The 20693-nt window shown below is 32.8% G+C and overlaps 1 protein-coding gene across 1 annotated transcript; it reads left to right on the top strand.

Annotated features, from left to right (window-relative positions):
• The first annotated feature begins 11111 nt into the window (after positions 1-11111).
• On the top strand, positions 11112-20436 carry LOC124825565 (SNF1-related protein kinase catalytic subunit alpha KIN10-like). The gene is made up of 11 exons (XM_047298211.2): positions 11112-11298; positions 15997-16194; positions 16495-16679; positions 16762-16944; positions 17089-17220; positions 17658-17843; positions 18098-18187; positions 18256-18339; positions 19011-19151; positions 19397-19639; positions 19955-20436. The coding sequence occupies exons 2-11, from the start codon at positions 16005-16007 to the stop codon at positions 20066-20068; spliced, it is 1548 nt and encodes a 515-aa protein (XP_047154167.1). The 5' UTR covers positions 11112-11298; positions 15997-16004; the 3' UTR covers positions 20069-20436.
• Positions 20437-20693: the final 257 nt, after the last annotated feature.

The raw sequence follows: 20693 nt of genomic DNA, 5'->3' as shown, positions 1-20693 counted from the left end.
TCATATACTAAATTCATGTACTATTTTTTCCTGTTATTTGCCACCTTTTTAATAACAACCTTAAATATAAGCTTTTAGAGATCAAACACTATAGAAACCCGTCATTTTGCATATTTAACAAGGTAGTCTTCATAATGACACTATTTCTTTAATTCGAACCTTTCTGAAAACCTGTGTTTGTTACATTAACTATATTAAGCTTCTGCATTACCCATACAGAAAGAAATGCATAGAACCGTTGAAGATGAAAGCAAAGAACGAGGCAAAACACATGAGATAATAAATTACTACATAGAATAGAGTAGCTTGTTAAACTTTCAAGGGCATCGTAATAAATATGTAATGGCAGAAGGATCTGTCTTCACATGCAAGTGCAGTGATGCACGTGCAGCAGCACGTACGTTCATGTAAAAGAGAATTTATTTGGACCAATGCAACCGCCCTAGCCACGGTGCACACTATCTGCATAATATCACCACTGCACGTGTCAACAAATTTTAGAAACCAAAGTAGAAAATTCTCAGGTAACGATTCACCTTCATCACCCTCAATTATTGTACTTGTCGTCTTGTTTCTTATTCAGAGATTCTCTGTATCTTTTGACTATACTGCTATTAACTTCTGATTGGACTTTTCAATTACTGCTCCGATACCAATCTTTTGGATGCATTTATTTTATTATTTTTCAGATTGTTTATTCCAATAATATATGTTCATATTTTATTCTGGTTATTGTTATTTAGTTATAAATTAAAGAAAATGATGCTTAGAAGTTTCGTAACAGACAAAATTATAGCTGATAATATATATATATATATATATATATATATATATATATATATATATATATATATATATATATATATAAATAAGATTATCCAATTCGAAAGTTTATGTAAACGTGAGTCTCGTAAACTCGTAATTGAGATAAAAAGTAATTATATAAATAATATCTTAATTTAAATAAGTTTATAAAATTATATAATTTTAAATAAATAAAATTTATATGTTTATAATAATAAATATTATAAAACGTAAATACTTGAATTGTTGTCATTAATTTTGATATATTTCATTATATATATAACTTTTAAATTCGGAGAATCGCTCCAAACTTATGAATTTACACAATCTTACTAATTTCACAATCGATTCTATAGAATTTATGTAGAAAACGAGTTTATTTTTGAGTTAACTCGAAAGCCAAGTATGGAAATGTAAACTCGTAAGAATTTACGAGTTAATTCGAGAGTTTAATAAATATATATAAGATCATATAGATTTTAATAATTGTATTGTAAAAGAAATGAAGAGAAATTTTTTTAGTTAACTTTTTCTTCCGATTTATACGATTGAATAATATAGTTCACGTCATCCTCATATACACAGTTTTAATTTTAATTAATTTTATTACTTTTAGTTGTAAGAAATTAAGATAGAGTAAGAATATCTCTTAAGGCATCGTAGTAACAAAAAACAAATAATAACAATATTAAATTTAATTAAAATATCAAGAAAAATTATATACAACAAACGAGAAAAAGTAAACTTACAAATAAAAAATAATAAAAGGAGGTTAATTATTACAAATTAATCAACTTTAAACCTTTATATTAAGTGAATCAAGTCATATTTAGTCATTCATAAAAAGAAATGAATCAATATTTGTATAGGGTTACATTATTTATAATCAGCCTTGCCATATATTTCTCCACTATTTTGATAAGTATGTTTTTATGTGCGATTTTCATTGTGTATTGAACAAAAACTAGTATTTTTTATTTATTTTAAAATTCCTTGAATATATGAGACAATTTCAGAGAATTTTTTAACTGTTTTATATCTCATCCTTCGTAACCATTACATTGTTTGGATGTATCTAACTTCAGTTGTATGATTTTATATCAATGTAAGTTTGTTGATTTATTTTAATTTTCTAATATTTTCGCCTTGTATTTTATCTAATAAACAATTTATTAAATTATTGAATAAATTAAAAATAAATATAAATATAAATCCAAGAGTAACTAAATTACATACATGAATATATTTGCTTAGTATGTTATCCATTTCATAATATTTATTAAACTATTTAATCAAAATATATAAATTTAAAACATGCATTTAATAAATTAATTACATTATAAATTTGGTTTTAGTAATGTTTCTCGAAGTAAAGGAGGAACAAATGTGCTAGTGGAATGAAAATTAGTTTTCGTAGAACATTTTCATAGAAAACAATAAAATAAACAAGATAGGTAGGACGAAGAATAGAATCAAGGATACAAATATTTATAACTTGTTTCAACATGATACCGAGAATCATACTTTAATATCACCTATATTAAATTATGATTACCCTAATTATATAATTAATTTTTATTAGCATAAGATTTAAGAATTTAAGTATTGTATTAAGTTATATAAATACTTAAATTTGTATGTTAATAAAATTAAGAGAAAAAGAACTAAAAGATTAAACAATTTCGCCTTAATTACACCGTCAGAAATACTGTTATTAGTATACTGTAATATTAGGTAAACATCATAGGAAACTGCCATGATGTGTTTTGATTGCTTTAAATAGTTTACACATTAATTCGAAAAAAAAATACATTAAATAGTTTATAAAAACAATACAAACTTTCAAATCAATATTTGTTTCCGTGTACCTATGACCTTAATCTTAGGTACGTCATTTCCAAAGTTCCAACCTCCATTAAAACCCTGGTCAGAGTTTCTTTTCCATTTTCAATTCTTTCTCTTTTTACGATTCTTATTACAAACCATCATAATATATATATATATATATATATATATATATATATATAGATACCCTAAACCCACTCTTTTATATTTTTAATATTTGAGGGAGGTGTTTTCTTCTTCTTGACAATAAGTATAAGAGTATCATCAGGTGGAGATTTGTCAAAAATAAAGAATTTTTTTTTTCAAAATTTATTTATTGGTCTCTCTCTTGGTGGAATCACTGTAAGTGAATGTTAATTTTTCTTCTAAATTAAGGATGTTTAAAGAGTTTCTATGTGAAAATAGATATTATATAGATGCCTAATTTTACTTTGTTTCTTCAATATTTTTGCTTCTAGATTTCAAAAATGGATGGAGGAACCGAAGAAGGCAGTGTCGCAGGCATGGACATGTTTTTGAAAAATTATAAATTTGAAAAAACAGATGGCTTTGTATCCATGTTGGGCAAGATAAAAATTGCAGAACATGTATTGACTGGGAAGAAGGTCATCATCCAGATCCTTAAACGTGGCAAGATGAACAACATGAAAATGGAAGAACAAGGTTTATATTGTTTTTTTTTTAATTTATTAATATATTATTAATTAAACGCCTTTAGATTTTTTTCTCTTTTTTTTCTGAAATTTTGTTTCGTGAAATTTATTGATGTATAAATTTAGGTACAATATATAACACATGTACATCCCAAAATATATAACATAAACCATATAAAGAATTATCATATAATAATGTTGTAAGAAAGTTAAAAATGTTATAATAAGGTTACAGTTATCCTAAAATAATCTTAAAATTTAAAGTTTTACTCAAGTTCTACACAATCCCAAAACTATAAACTTAACCGATCGGTAATTCAGTATTACCAAAAATTTAACCGAACGGTTCAACTAAAAAACTAAAAACAGTAATAAGACCGAACGATCATATTTTATACTGCAGCATTCTTGCTCTCCAACTCCTGCTCCAGCGTACACTCCACATCGCAAGGGAAAAATCGAACAGGAACATGGACAAAACAGGAAATAAGGGTAAGCTAATGTAATTTAGTTATGCAAACATACATATAATTCGTACAAGTACAACCAATGCAGAACCGAATACTCCAACATACCAACACAAATACAAATATGCATTTACAAATAAACACTATACTTCATGCATAAATCGTACACCTGACTTGACCATCCGGATTGTATGATATGTAGCTTGAGGCCGTTCATGCACTCAGGTGCTGTAGTAACTGGAAAACCATCAGTTGTCACCCGAGTTTAGTCTATTATAACTCACCCAAGAACCTATGGACTAGGACCTCCTGCCATTCTCACACAATGTCTTACCCATCTCTACTTGAGAATTGGTAATCATCAGAATATCATGATGAACTCCGTGAATTTCACTATCCATATTCATACTATAACACCACTTTGATACACTTTTCACTGAGACATTTACCACTTCAATACACTTTTCACTGAGACATTTCTCCTTGGAATTCTCTTCCACATTACTTGAAACATATGCCTTGTTTGAAATATCAATACAATTTCCCATACTCAGTAGATCAATACAACTATATCAACCCATCAAAGTCAAACAGTGATAATAGTAGTTAAAGACCAAATATTCATTCATAGCAAAAAACCGAACGCCAACAACACAAACTTCGAGTATGACTGAACGGAAAGATCAACAAATCTTATGAACAAGACCGGACGAAAGAATACTCCCCATATGTGAACATGACCAAATGGTCATGTAAAGAGTAAAACTCAAGCATGAGTCGAACGTCTTTGAAGTTGAACGCCAAAACAACCAAATTCTAAAGCTAAAACCGAACACTTGATATTTAAAACGAACACTATTGTTTTAGACCGAACGCCATTGGCTTAGGCCGAACACTATTGGCTAAAACAGAACACTATTGAAATAAGATACAAGAATAAGACTGAGTACTACGAAGAGACCGAGTGCTAGTACAAGAACGAACACTTCTGATACCGAGTGTTGGTAACTGACCGAACACTACCAAGACAGTACATGACCGAGCGGCAATAACAGTTAAAGCCTATGATAGACCGAACGCTGTTTACAATCAAATGTTATGTCTAGACTGACTGTTATATTCTCTTGAATATCAACCCAAGACCGATCGGTCATTAACTAAGGATCCACAAAAGTAGAACTTAGTTAAGACCGAGTACCAATACAAACCGAGTACTGCCAAAAACGAGCACTAACACATAGTACTATAAATAACAAACGCTAAACCTATTACGACTAATAACACACAATAATACCCACCCTGAGACTGTCAATATAAAAAACAATACTTTTAAATTGAACGTCAATATTAAACCGAACGACACTTAATCAGATTATCCCTACGAAACCGAATGCCACTAAGCTCGATTCCATGACCAGACCGAGTCGTTCTATACCGATCGCTCGATTTTCTACAAAACTTTCAGAACCTCTCAACCACTTCACAGATTTCATCCAACCACATAATATTGCATATAATTCAATCAAACATACAATTGTTCATACATGCATGCAAACGTTCAAACAGAGATTCCAAACACAAACACAGGAAAACATAATTAAACTACTAGCTTCCCTTACCTCTTAATTGGACAAAGAACTTTCAGTGCAGAAACTTGCTCACCACCAAAAGTCTTAGAAATATAAGATTCATTTATTTGTGAAAATAGACCAACCATAAGACCAGAAATGTGATCAGAATTTAATAGAAGAGGTAATAAACTCATGCAACCAGAAACTTGGTTTGCATGTGCCGGAAAACAAACGTTCTAAGAAGAGGATGAACTTACCAGCTCAAAACAACAACTTGATCGGTGCAAAGTGAAGCCTTTGACACCAGGAAGACTCAGGCGTTGCCTGATTGATGATCGGAATAAAAAGAAAGTGAGAATTTGTAGGAAGAAGGAAGAGAATTGTAGAGAGAAGGAAGAGAATATAAACTCAGAAACTTTGAGAGAAGAAGTGCATGCAGAGTAAAGTGACACGAAAGTTTGAAAATTTTCCTTATATACTACCGTCAAAACCGATCGGCCACTCAGCTACACACACCTAGCTTGCACTTTCTGAATTTCTAAATTCTTACACCTACACCCGGCTTCCACTCACTGCTGAATTTAATGGTTCTTACAACACACAATTGATTCATAATTTTTTTTAAATAAAGTTGTTAATAAACATTTTTAATAACAATGGTTAACTGTGAGGCTTGAAATCAAGATATTATATAGATTATATAAACATAATTTGTGAGAACCTGGAAATTTGGATTTAAAAGATTGGATTTAAGTATTAGACTAATATAACCAGATATTTTTTTTAATATAAATAGACTTTTTTGGAAACAAATATGGTTCATTAGTCTAATTCCATTCTCTCTCCAGAACCAAGTTCTTCCTTTTTCTCTGTCTTCTCTCTACCACAACTCTGTCTTCTCTCTTCCATTTTTCCTCTCTAAACCATTGAATTTCCGATCAGGTGGCGCCAAAACGTCCGCAAAGTAGTGGGCTTCGAAACTAATCGATTCATTTCAGGTTCTAAGCTGGTAAGTTCCTCCATGCAACCTTTTATCTGTCCTTGAACTAGCATATGCAATCTTTGTTAGTTGCATGTGTCTTGTGCTTTCATCTTCTTCAATTTTTCCACTTCATTCTAGCTCTTAGAGTTGTTTCTGTCTTCAATGTGGTGTTATGTAGGGTTTTGTTGAGTTCTCACAACTCAAGGTTCGGTTTAAGGGTTCTTGTGAGTTGTTCAGTCAACTTACTCTAAGATAAGGGGAGCTAGGATACATTTTTATATTGATTGCATGTGATGTATGCTGAGTTTTGTACTGTTGTACTGTTGGTATTGTGTTTTGACTTGGAAAGATTTAGTTGCATGTGTTGAACTTTGGGACAGTGGAACTGAAGTGTGATGTTTGTATACTGTTTGGATGTATTTAATTTCTTTAATGACTATGTTGAAGTGCTTGTGGTGAGAGACCTATTGTATCAGTGAATAAGTAGAAAACTTGGTGTTCTATTAGGGTTTTAAGTCACTTTAAGAGGAAGTGAGGTAGTGATTTTGGGCATTGGAGGTCTTGAGTGCAATTGGGTTGTTTGGGTAGCTCAGATAGGTCAATTTTGACTTGTTAGGAATCTCAAACTGGTCTAAAATGAGTTACAAGTATTAGAATTGGATTTGGGTCCCTAAGTTGTTGATTTTGGTGTTCTAGAGTAGAAATTGATTCTAAATCACTTTAGAATTGTAGTAGGAACGTTTATAATCATCTAGACAAGTCTAATTAGGTGTAAAACAAGAATTAGGGGTGTTAGAAATTGGAGAAAAGGCCTGGAAGTGGTAAGGCCTGTTGTGAGTGCATGATTCTGCAGAATTTGCGTTCTGCAGATGATGTAGAGTCGCTATGCGAGTTGTCTCGCATAGCGAGTCCCTGTAGAGAGTGCTTATTGTCTGGGTCATTCGTTGTGCAAGCTGGTGCGTTGTGCGAATGACTGGAGAATACTACTCTCTGTCTAGAGATTCACATAGCGAATCTAGTCGCCATGCGACTGGGGGTGGTCTGGAGTCACTGCCATTTTAATTCGAAGAGCGAGATGGGCGCAAAGCGAGAGGATTTGGGGGTGTGCTCTCTGTCTGAGCTTTCGCATAACGACTTGGGTTTGCTATGCGAGAAGACCTGAGGCTTGTAGCCTCAGTGAGTTAATTCGCATAGCGAATTAAGTGGGTGCACTATGCGAGGGACGTGAGGTACAACACCTCAGCGAGTTAATTCGCCTTGCGAGTGAGGGTGCACTGTGTGAATCCTTTGAGTCTAGTCTTTCCTTTTACTCTCTTTTTGGTTAAATTAAGTGTGTGGAATGTTTGGAATGCATAGTATGAGGGTGGTAATGTGATTATATTGAAAGTATGCGAGTGTATGAAACATGTTTGGTGATTGAAAGTATGTGGTTTTAAAAGTATGGTTGATGGACGTAATTCCATGAATCTCAAAGGGAGGTTACATGGTGGTGCCCTATATTATTGGACGTAATTCCATGATCTTCAAGGAGAAGATTCATGGTAGTGCCCTTAGTGTTTAGAATGATTTGCATGGTAGCTCAGTCTTGGGGGTTATCCTAAAACTACAATGGTCAATCATTTTAAAGTAGAGAGGATTGAATCATGTTGTGAGTAGTAGCAGGAGGTCCTAGTCTTGGGTGCTTCCAGTATGGCCCAAGGTGAGTGATAACGGACTAACCTCGTGAGTGTGGTAGGGTGAAACCCATTGGCAATGGCTTTACAAAGCAGTAGAGGCCACCATGAGTGCATGACTCGCCATAGCTCGACAAACATTCTAAGTCCGAACGAGTCAAATTTAAGTGCAACAAGTCATGTTTGTATAATGTAGTGTATCTGTCCTTACTTGCATGTTGCCTATGACTGTTATAACATGATTTTTGTATATCTAGCTCACCCTTGCTTCTGTGTTTGTGTTTTGCTATGGTATGCTTTTTTTTTTTGCAATGATCATCCACTTGGATGTGAGTAGAGGTGGATGAGGTGCCTCTGGAGCAAGCTTTGGAGGAAGATGATGCTACAACTTAGTCTAGTTAGGACTCTTAGTTGTTCCTTATGATTTTGAAATACTCTACTGTGTTTAAGTTTTAAATTAGGACTTATTTTGGGGTGACTGTAACTTTAATACTTTACTTACAGTCTACTTCTAACTGTTCTCGTATATTAAAATGTGAACTTACTATATTATATGTTTCTATATAATCTTGGATGTTACATAATTTGTAAAAATTCTTCTTAAAAAAATTTACATAGATAAATCTTAATTTACAAAAAAATATTTATTTATTTTTATCTAAAAGTGTTTGCATATTACTATCTAAACACTAGAGAATTTTTATTTTATGTTTTTATATACAAACAACTTTAGAATTGTGTTCACTCTCGAATAATTTGCCAAATGTTTGTTTAATATATATTTATTGTCATATAGATAGTATGATGAATATGATTAAAAGTAATAGCAACAATTGATGATATTAAGACAGATTAATAATAACATATTAATTATTTTATTCTTTTAATAGAGATCTTATGATATTTTTAGAAATTCTGATAAATTCCTGTTATATGCTTTTTTAAACAACATGGTGATTACTTTCCTGAGGTTTTTAATTTTATGATCTCATGGTTTCTGCATAAAACACCCTTTTCAACACACTTTACTATTAATTCAAATTTAATATTAAAAAATAAAAATTTGTCAATAACAAGACTGCTGAATTAAGTATGAGTAATTAAGATGAATTTAGTAAATAATAGGCTGTGCTATTTATTGGTTAATTGTTGTTGGTTGAAATTTCACAGGTTATATATGGAAAATTATATGTTGGACCAGAAGTTGATGTATGGAGTTGTGGTTTAGTTCTGCCTTTTGATGACGATGAAAACATTTCAAATCTCTTCAACAAAATGAAGGTATCTCTAATTTTATGGTTATTGATTGATATAAACTTTTAAATAAACACTAATTTTGAAGATTAAATATGATTTTGATATCTTGATTTTGAATGAAAATGAAAATTATCTTTTTTAATTTTAATTCAATTTAATTCTTTAATTTTAAAAATGTATGAAATTTCATTTTCTTAATTAAATTTTATTAATTTTATTAAACATAAGATAAGTTTTTTATAATATTTGACATATTTTTTTAATATTAATTCAGAAACATATTTAAAACCTAAAATGAAATCAATAAAATTTGATTAAAACACATTTTAAAAATAAAGAATGAAATTAGTTTAAATTTTAAAAAAATCTAATTTTTATTAAAAATTAAATATATAAAAGTATATTTAACTCTGATTTGAATTATGTTAGTTTAAAGAAGATTTAATAATTAACTCTTCTTATACACAGGAAGTGCTTTTCACTCTTCCATGTTACCTATCTCCTGAAGCTAGAGATTTGATATCAAAGATGCTTAATGAACCTATGAAAAGGATAACAATATCTCAGATCCAACAACACCCATGGTTGCAACTTCATCTTTAACCTGACACAATAGATACAATGTAATATTGTAGCCCTTTTCTACAAAGGGTAGATTATGTTAAGTAAATTGGTTTAAGTGGGTTCTTTTATGCTAATAAATCTTGATCTGGATGTGGACAAAAATCATGCATTTATATTTATGTAAGATTCTAGTAGGTGTCATGTTTATTAACAGTTTAAGAATACAAAGTTATACCATAGTAATTACTACTATACATTTTGTCCTATGTTTAAAGTTCTTAGATGAATTTAAAATGTAATCATAATAATATATACTTTTTTTTTCTGTAGTGAGTACATTTTCTTTTGTTTTTTTCATTCCACAGGTAAATAGGTACTCAACTTATCTCGTAAACTTAGTATTTCCAAATACTCCAACAAGAAATCATAAACAACTTAGCCTCCTAATCTTCACATTATTTGAATCATAGTGGTGGTTCTAAGAAACTCTAGTTATGTAATGCATAGTTTAATAAAGGTTATTGGTAGAACATCCTAACAAGTAATTATATTTACAATGATACTCAGAAATTTTATTGAAATTCCAAAAGAGTCAGTCAGCTAGTTGAACGATCGAGTTAAACTAATACTAATAAAATTAAGCAATATTATTACAAGTTAGGTTAAGTCATAATTAAGGTAATGTTAACCTGAAATCTATTACAAAATCTATAGATAAAAATTTAGGAATTGTGATTGTTTTGTTATATTTAATACATATTTTTGTAGGCATCTTTCTAATTTAGTCAAACATCAGAAAACACATAATAGAAGAGATATTGACTTAAGTTTGGAGTTACAAAAACATATCAAAGAAAAAGAGTTGATCTTGACTCACCAATGGAAACAATACTGAATAATAATTTTCTTTTTATAAATTTATTATTTTAAAGTTTTAGATAAAATATAATATTTGTAAATAAATTAAATTGATATTTTATTTATATGGTGATTTTTCTTAAAAAAGAAAAAAATACATTTTTAACTACAAAAACTTTACATATTTAAGGTTTTGACAACACATCCCATCAAAATTATATCAACAGGTTAATATTGAAAAAAATTTATATTTGAAAATTTTTGTAGTTGTTATAATTCAATCAGCATGCAGTATAAAAGAGATAACTTTAATTGTAAAAGATTCTCTTGTTAGAAAAAATCAACTTGCTCACTTATTTCTTCGTTAGCATGGGTAATATGGTAATAACGCTTAAAAATAGATGTTTTAGAATTAGAATCCAACGATTAACCAAAGCATCTGAGATTGAAACGCACCGTCTTTTGTCGCGTAATAGCATCGCTGACGCAGATGCAAACATCGAAGGAGAACGCGATGCTTTGTTCCTCTTTTGTTCTTCCTCTTTCCAATCTTCAACTTTAGGGTTCCTTTAATCTCAACGTTTCTCCTCAATCTCAAGCTCCGTTCACTCCAACACTACTAGGGTGAGCCTTTTCCCTTCTCAATCCTCAAACAATTCTCTCTCTCTCTCTCTCTCTCTCTCTCTCTCTTGCTCTCTCCGTTAATCTCGCTTTTCTTTTCGTGCTAAGATTATTCTTCTCTTTACTGTTGGGAACATAAACAAGCGCTTTCGATCGGAAGTTTGCCAATTTCCAGATTTGAGATTCTGGATTGCGTTGCGTGTGGATAACAAATAGCTACCATTGCTTAGATTTTTTCTCTCGTTGAATTGTTCAGAGATTATTATATAAATTAAAATTTTTGTTTTAATATTATGTTGATTTGCTTATTCTTTTTATATTTGAATGAATTATAATATTGTTTTCTTCATGATGTATTATTGTTATTGTTGTAACGTCTATCAATTTTCAGCTTCCGTTTTCTGTGATTACCGTTACTATTATGATATGTACATCCATTACTTTTGGAGCAGTAGATGCCTTGTACACTTCCAACAAAGTGGAACATTAGCTGGTGTTTAGTGGTGATGTCAACGTTTGAAAAAATCTGTTGTTGTTAAGCTTGTAGTAGCTTATTCGTAGTTGGAAAGATTGAAAAACAGTCAAGTTAAAGGTGCACCTAAGGTAAGGCAGCATAATGGGTCAATGAGGCACATAGGGTGCCTTTTATGCTTCGTGTCTGTTGCTACTTTTGGTAATTGTAGAATACCATAGGAGGCCGCTGATACAAGTTGCTAACTGTGATACTTAAACACGTTAAAATTGTATGAATGGAAGAAAATAATTCCTCAGTTTCAAAATATTTGTCAGTTCAGAAGTATAGTTCGTTTCTAATTGTTTGTCTCCGTAAAAAATCAGCGTAGCGCTATTTATTGTTAATCTGGATTTTATTATTATCAATTTGTATCCCCAATTAGTGGAACGAGAGGTTTTTATCAAAGAAAAAGTTAGTTTAGAGAATTTAGGAATGATCCCTCAAATTAAGGATAATTAATGACACTATTACTTCTATAGTTTGACCCCGGTGGAGTATCTTGATTGTCGACTTAAGTATTTCATAATGATATTCAATGTATATATATATATATATATATATATATATTGTTGTGTCCTTCCTTTTGGAGATTAGAAGTGTGACAGTTTCCATGTCTATGTCAGGTGCTTCATATCTGATCTACAATACATTAATGATAGTATACGATTCTAGGCCTTGGCCATAATAATTGTGTTGAGATTTTGTTCTTGAAATGTTAATGAATCACACAAATCTTACATGAATTGTGCCATCCAGGCAGAACTGGTTGTGCCCCTAGTAATGTCTTTTTTGTTGAAAAATTGGGTAAAATGAGAGGGAACAGACTGAATTTAATCCCCAATTCGAACCAGGGTGGTCTTCTGTAACTGTTCGTGTTTTCTCTCATTCTTGGGGTCTCTTCTTCATTACTTCACCTGTTGTTTGTTACTCCAGAAGAAACAGAGTAAACCACTCTTTTTTTCCACCATTTCTTTGTATTTTATTGTGGTGCCTCAGCTCTTCTGCTTTGTACCAGCAGCCACTTTTTTTCTGCCATGCTTTTATGATTTGGATCTTTGTTTGTTTTGGTGCTTTATATGTTGTTTTGTTAGCTATTTGAGTTTGAAATGCCAATAGATGTGTGGGCATGTTTTGATGTTTTATGCATTTCTTTATTTAAATTGCTACTAGTGTTATATTTTTTGGTATGAATTTGTTTTTTAAATGTGTTAGTTTTACACACTATGTTTTATTATTGTTCATGAATCTTACTGTTTATGATATGGGTTGATATTTATTTCAGAAAATAGACCTCCCAAATCATGATTTAAATCCCAACTCTACTACCATGTTAATCCCTGTTGTGCAAAACCTTAGATGCCAATTATTTGAAATGGTGGAAATAACTAGTTATCCACCTTTGGACTTCTACCAGTGAAAGTATTTGACAGGTTTTAGAAATTGAACAATTAATATTTCCTTTTCAGTTTGTACCACAAATTGTGTTGTTTGAGTAGTTGATTTGAGTGAAAATTAATGCAAAATACAAAACAGTCAAATCTTTTATTGGTTTCTTTCTTTTCTATTGTTAATGTTTGCCTTTAAGGTCAATATTGGAGCTTGAGACCCTCACTAGCTGGGTGTGGGACATGAAGCTCCTATTTAAAATTGATGCTCTATTCCCTTAACATCCTCTCTTTTGAAACTGGATCTTCCTCTACAATAACTGATATCATAGCCAGTTTTTCTATTCCCGGAATGTGGATGGTTTGTTAAACGCAGGGGAGTGGGTCATGAATTGATTTGGTTCTAGACAGGGAACCCTATTTGAGTTGGATGCTCTGCTTCATTCAGCAAGGTGTCTGTATTTTGTCACTTGCTGACTCAAGGAGTTTTGATCCCCTATCACCTTTAGGATACCTTTCACCTTTTGGGAAAAAAGTGAAATCTTTCCTGAGCTGTCCATCAAACACCAGATTAATTTTGCATTAATCTGTGGATTCTCACAAATTATAACTTATCTGACTGCCTACACTGCTACATTATCTCTCAAATCTGACATAACAGATAAGCGTTCACATCCTAGTTCATCTGGCTTCCATCATTGGTGGAGTCTGACAGGTTTGATGTATGCAATGCAGCCATCGTCGTGTGAGCTTAGAGGAACCGTTTTCATGTTACTTGAAATAACAATTATGAATCACCTGTCTGTAACCTTTGCCTTTGAGCCATGTGCCACCTCTTTTGACTGCAATAACAATAAAAGAACATGAAAGATGATGTGGTGCTACTATATTGTTATATATATTTTTTAGTTGTTTCTGTTCACTCCTGCTAAATTGTTAAGTAGCTCATTCTTTTCCTGTATAAAAATTTTACTTTATAATTAATGCTTATTAATACTGCACAACAGTGCTGTTGCTGCCTTCTTAAATATTTCAGCTATTGTGCTGAGATTCCTAGAAACCCTCTTTATTCGGATGTCAAGGCTATTTGTTGTGGATAGGGGTATTATAGGGTTCTCAGGGAAAAAGCAGTTAAAAGGGTGACACCTACTGCCATTGATAAATCTTCTCTCTCAACTCTCTTCTCTCTGGCAACAAGACCTGTAGTCTGTTTCTCCACTCTTCAGTGACCTGCTAACTTGTCTTGTATCATATCTGGTGATCTTCTGCCATTGACTTTCTATTGTTGATTATTAATGTCATGAATTGAGTAATTTATCATTTTCTGACAGTTATGTGTATATCCTATACATCTTATAAACCTGCATACAGAATAGTGGCCATCCTATTATCACACCGTGTCGAGGTCAGCTGGTTTGTGCCTCAATCCGGAATTGATAACTGTGTTTGTGACTAGATATGTCCACTTGAATCCGGTCTCTGTTTTCTTTTTTATTTACAGCATATTGTGTTGAGTTTCTCAGTTATTGTTTTTTTTGTTCTGTTTTATGTTCAAAGTATCAGTGATGCCTGAATTCAAGTGTTCTGTACACTTCAAAGTTCTAATTCTGATTCCCATTTCTTGCTAGACTTTTATTGTCAACTTGTGTGTTTAACTTAAAATTATGACTTTATTGGTTATAAGTGTGCTCAATGTGTGGTACTTTTTTTGGCATGTATGTGTGGATTTAAGGGATTCACCTCTCCTCGTGGGATGAGGATTTTGTTGTTTGTTTTGTTTATACACATGAAAGATAAATTATTTAGCATTGTATTTATAATCTTCAAAAGTATCAGTCATTCTGCTTTCCGCTATCCTGCCACAGCAGTTTTGGGGATAGTTGCTCCATGCTGCTATATGGGATCATTAACTATGTTATAATATAAAACTGTCAATTTTTTCATATAATACAATTAATCAGGATCTCATTTTTTTTTATTGCAACAGTTATTGAGGCAATTGTTCTCAATTACAATGATCTGGATCCTTTTTTCCCAAGCAATGTTGCCTTCATGTGAAGTATATCAGTCTTGGTGTACCCTTTTGCTGGTATTTTAGTTAACAGTACCTAAAAGTTTTAGCTGCTGCTGAGACTTTATATTCCGGAGTTGTTGATTTTTTGATAGGTACCCAGATTTATTTAAAACTGTAAAGACTTCCAAGACAGGTTTTTGGATGTTCATCCAGAAAAAAACCAGACAGCTTTATTAACAATGAAACAAGCACAGTAATCTAAACTGTTACACTAGCCCTGGTCTTTCGAGAGGACCAGACTCTCCCTAGTCTTCCCTTTACAAAACTTCCTAAAAAACTGCTAAAAACAACTGCCCACACAAAGTTTATAAAAGTACGAGACAACAAAACCTACCCATAAACTGTTACCTGTCTGTGCCTTTTATTTATCCTAATATAAACATTTCCCTTGAACCTATCATTTTTCTTCAGTGTTTTAGTGTAGGTTTTCACAATGGGAGCCATCCCTGTTTATTCTCTGAACCCCTTCTTCATTTTAAAGGTTGGTTTGGATTGGATGATGAATCCCTTGCCCTCAGAAAAGTGCAGCTGGGGTGACAATTGGATTTGTACTTGAGCTGTAAACCCTTGTAACTGCTCATGGATGATTTTGCTTGTTCCTCCCTTCATTCTACTATTCTTTTTTATGTTTGCATCTGAAGTAGATTTCAATATACTTTCCATTTTATGCTTGAATATACTTTTAGGGGCTGATTTTTATGTCGTGTCTTCCACAAATTTGCCTATAGATTTAGAAATGGATGGACCAGCTGGCCGAGGTGGTGCTGGCCTCGACATGTTTCTACCAAATTATAAATTGGGAAAAACTCTTGGGATTGGATCTTTTGGCAAGGTGAAAATTGCAGAACATGTATTGACTGGTCATAAGGTTGCAATCAAAATCCTAAATCGGCGCAAGATAAAGAGCATGGAAATGGAAGAAAAAGGTTTGTTATTTCTTATCAATAAATTTCAATCATCATCTAATTGTGATTTTGGTGTTAGATTTTCCAATATTTGCAGCATTTTGCTTTGTTTTGTGAGTATTGAGCGGTAAGATTCAAGGAATTTTGCATTTTCTAATCCTGTTACCCTTATATTCTTACGGTGTGGAGTTTGAGGACAAATATTACTGTTTTCCTGATGCTTGTGTATACAAAATTTATGCTTTCTACTTCTCAGTCATTTATTAATCAAATATACTTATCATTTCTTTTCCCCTTTTCTTTTCCCAAAACTTGTTGCAGTGAGGAGAGAAATCAAAATTTTAAGATTATTCATGCATCCTCACATTATACGACTTTATGAAGTCATAGAAACTCCATCTGACATATATGTTGTTATGGAGTATGTGAAATCTGGAGAGCTCTTTGATTACATAGTAGAGAAGGGTAGGTTGCAGGAAGATGAAGCTCGTAATTTTTTTCAACAGGTAGGATTGTTTACTATTTTGTGCAGTTGAGAAGACAACTTTGTCACACATTATTCAAGCTAATTTCTGATTTTGGAAGCAGATAATCTCTGGTGTGGAGTACTGTCACAGGAATATGGTGGTTCATAGAGATTTGAAGCCTGAGAATTTACTTTTGGACTCCAAATGTAATGTCAAGATTGCTGATTTTGGCTTGAGCAACATCATGCGTGATGGTCACTTTCTCAAAACCAGTTGTGGAAGCCCTAACTATGCAGCTCCTGAGGTTTGAAATTCTTTTTGTAATGAAATACACAATGATGATGATTATTGTTTTTATTGTTGTTGAGGAATGTGTGCATGTGTGGTGTGTTTATATTGTATCTTGTGATTTGTATTTCTTGGTTGCTAACTTGGTGATTTTTCATAGGTTATCTCCGGGAAATTGTATGCTGGACCTGAAGTGGATGTCTGGAGCTGTGGTGTAATTTTATATGCTCTTCTTTGTGGCACTCTTCCTTTTGATGATGAAAACATTCCAAATCTCTTCAAGAAAATAAAGGTATTATTGATATTAATTTTATTTAGTTAATCAATATTATTGATTAATATTAAATAAATAGGTGTTTCCTGCTTTCTCTTCCTTATTTTTGTTTTTAGTGTGAAAACTACCCAGGCCTTGGATATGTGGCTAACATTCTATGTGTTCAGTTCCTGCTTCTTTTCATGTTTATTTCTGCTATGTGCATTTTCTTTGTCCTTTGCCCATTTTTTAATCATTTTAATCTTCTGAAACTTTGCAAATGCAAAGGTTGTATTTTTGAGTTATTTATGTTAATGCAACCGTAGGAGTGTTTGAATTAAACATTGGTTGTTTTTAATTCATATTAGTATAATTTATATAGTAATTGATCTTTTAGAATCAGATAATCCAAAGCAAATTTATTCTTTAAAAGATATCATAACCCGAGATTTTTGACCTCATATTGTTTCATGTAGGGTGGGATATACACCCTTCCCAGTCATCTATCACCTAGTGCTAGGGATTTGATACCAGGGATGCTTGTGGTTGATCCTATGAGGAGAATGACCATACCTGAGATACGTCAACACCCATGGTTCCAAGCTCGTCTTCCACGTTATTTGGCCGTGCCCCCACCAGATACACTGCAACAGGCCAAAAAGGTTTATTTTTATATCTTTATTTGTCATTCTCTTTCCATCTCCATTCTCTTTATATAGTTGAGAATACTACTTTTGAAGTGAAAATGACTGGTTGGAAACCTTGAGTGACTTCACAAGTCTTAAGGGTTTTGGTATCTTTTCAGCTACTTTCTGTTTTCAAACTTTTGCACTTCACATTCATACACATTGGAAATTCTCGTGTGTGTATTAGTTGATGTATTATAATTGGTCCAAATGATATCATGGTTTTGTAGATTGATGAGGAGATTCTTCAGGAAGTGGTGAAGATGGGATTTGACAGGAATCAATTGATTGAATCCCTTCGGAACAGGATACAAAATGAGGTTTGTGCCCATGTCTTTCTCCTTCTACGTTTGCCAGATTATCTCTTACTACCATCCATATATTTCAGGGTACTGTAGCATACTATTTGTTATTGGACAATCGATTCCGTGTTTCCAGTGGTTATCTTGGAGCTGAGTTTCAGGAGTCCATGGTGGGTTTCTTTAAGCTCCCGCCCTCTTTTTAATATTTCATAAGTAGTTGGTCTCTATTTTCTGATTAAGTCATTTAGCTTGATAATGATTCAGAAACAAGATATTATCCCTATGCAAACTGGGCTATATGCTTGCTTGTGATATGTATTAGTATATGTTTGGCACCTGTGTTATGTTGGTGCAAGCCAAGATGAAGGGAATGGACAGCAGAAAATTGGGTAATTGGATACTCCAACCGAAGGTTGCATTGGAAATGTGAGGAAAGGGGTGAAGTGAAGGGGGAGAGCTTTGTAAAGAGCTTTTTAACAAGGTGGGAAAGGGGGAGGGAAGAGTTGGGATTTTATAAAATGTAAAGGGTGTAGCGGAAGGGGAGGGGCAGGGTGAACTTAGGGTGGGAAACCAGCTCCTCAGTGAGCTACTCTGGTCCTGGGTTTGGTTCCTGTAATACGATTTTCATGACACTGATCTCAGCGTTTTCTGTAATTTAAGTGAGGTTTCTATCATTTTAACCTTGACATTAACTATGTCTTTCTAGCCTGAGTTTGGTTCTTTGTGGATTTATAATAATGGAACCGTACGTTACTTGATATTATATTTTTTAGTTGTTTCCATTTAAAAGTGAATCCTATGCAAAGCTCATTAGTTTTGGGTTTATATTGTTTTTTGCTAGGATTCCAGTTTTAACCAAATGCATTCCAGTGAAGTTGCTTCTTCAGTTGTTGGACAACGCTTTCCAGGCTATATGGATTATCCAGGAGTAGGATCGAGGCCACAGTTCCCTGTTGAAAGGAAATGGGCCCTTGGTCTTCAGGTACGACAGTATCACCCATGGTGATGTTGCTGTTTGAGAGGAATTTGTTGGATGTCACTGTTTAACTTGTCTGTGTTGTATTTTATACAATTTATTTCCTCTCTGGATATATTGCAGTTGTGAAGAACTAACAAGTGTTTATAATTTATATCTAACGGTGTCTGATTTTTTGTAGTAGTTGCCATCTTAAAAAATGTAGTTTGATGTCGTGTTGGTAGTTACTTTTGTTCATTATCTTGTGACAGTCTCGCGCCCATCCTCGAGAAATAATGACAGAGGTCCTTAAAGCTTTGCAAGAGTTAAATGTTTGTTGGAAGAAAATTGGACACTACAACATGAAGTGCAGGTGGGTTGCTGCCATTCCTGGTCATCAAGATGGAATGGTTAACAGTAATGTGCACAGTAACAACCATTACTTTGGAGATGATTCCAACATTATTGAGAACGATGCTGTTTCTACCGCAAACGTGGTCAAATTTGAAGTTCAGGTAATTTAGCTTAGAACCATAATGTTTCACATAATGTGATTTAAAAAAAAAATCTTCTATGGCATCTGTAATGACGGATTTGCTCTGATAGTCGGATGATTAGTCTCCCTTGCTAAATTAAGGCCAAAGATGAACCGCAAAAATAGAAAAACCGAAAGAGTCATCTTTTTATTTTCCTTCCCTCGATGTTTAAATCATTGCTGTTTTTTGGCAGTGTTATACTCATTGGGGACGGAGATTGTCTTTTTAATTACAACTAATTCATCTCTTGTATTATTCCAGAGTATTCTCTAATTCTTACGTTCACTTTCACAGCTTTACAAAACTCGGGAAGAAAAGTATCTGCTTGATCTTCAAAGGGTGCAGGGTCCACAGTTTCTTTTCTTGGATCTGTGTGCTGCCTTCCTTGCACAGCTTCGCGTCCTCTAGAACAAAGAGCTTAGGATCACAAGAGACTTAAATAAGCCTTGTGTTTTATGTGAATAAGCTTTCATTGTACATATAAGTATCTTTTCTGTCCGAGCGTATCCTCTGATACCCGTTTTTCTATGGGTAAACATTATAAGGAGTCAATCCTAAATATGGGATTTGCTTCGTTAACAATGGTGTTCGACTAGTTGTTCCTATCTCTTGGTCATTTAATTTCATGGGAAAAGCTAAATAGCCCCTGACTGACACTATGTGTATGGTTTTCAACCAAGTGCTGTAAATGACTGTTGCTATCTGGAAGGGATGCCTAGGCTGCCTATAACTTTTGCAGATTAGCCTTGTTTTCTTATAAATCTAATTTCACATTACACCCTTGTATGAATGCAACCTCCTATCAGACTGGTACTGAGAATTTAAATTTTCCATTATCACTGTGCGCTAGCATTTTGAAGGATTTTACTTGTCCGAGATCTTTTGGATTGATTGATTCATAATATTTTCAGATTTTATAATTTTGGATAATATTGTGGATCACGATATCTGAAGTAAAAGAATTGGGTATTGTGTAATTTAGAACTTTTTTTATTCAGATAATTAGGAAAAGACTTGGTTATGCAATTCGCAA

This window comes from Vigna umbellata, chromosome 4 (assembly GCF_029865625.1).
Source record: "Vigna umbellata cultivar VRB3 chromosome 4, Vumbellata_1.0, whole genome shotgun sequence".
NCBI lineage: Eukaryota > Viridiplantae > Streptophyta > Magnoliopsida > Fabales > Fabaceae > Vigna > Vigna umbellata.
This window is presented reverse-complemented; position numbering and strand designations above follow the sequence as displayed.

Coding starts and splice junctions, on each gene's coding strand:
- LOC124825565 (XM_047298211.2), top strand. CDS start 16,005: ATGGATGGACCAGCTGGCCGAGGTGGTGCTGGCCTCGACATGTTTCTA. Junction 16,945..17,088: donor CTAACTATGCAGCTCCTGAG/GTTTGAAATTCT, acceptor GATTTTTCATAG/GTTATCTCCGGGAAATTGTA. Junction 17,844..18,097: donor CACTGCAACAGGCCAAAAAG/GTTTATTTTTAT, acceptor ATGGTTTTGTAG/ATTGATGAGGAGATTCTTCA.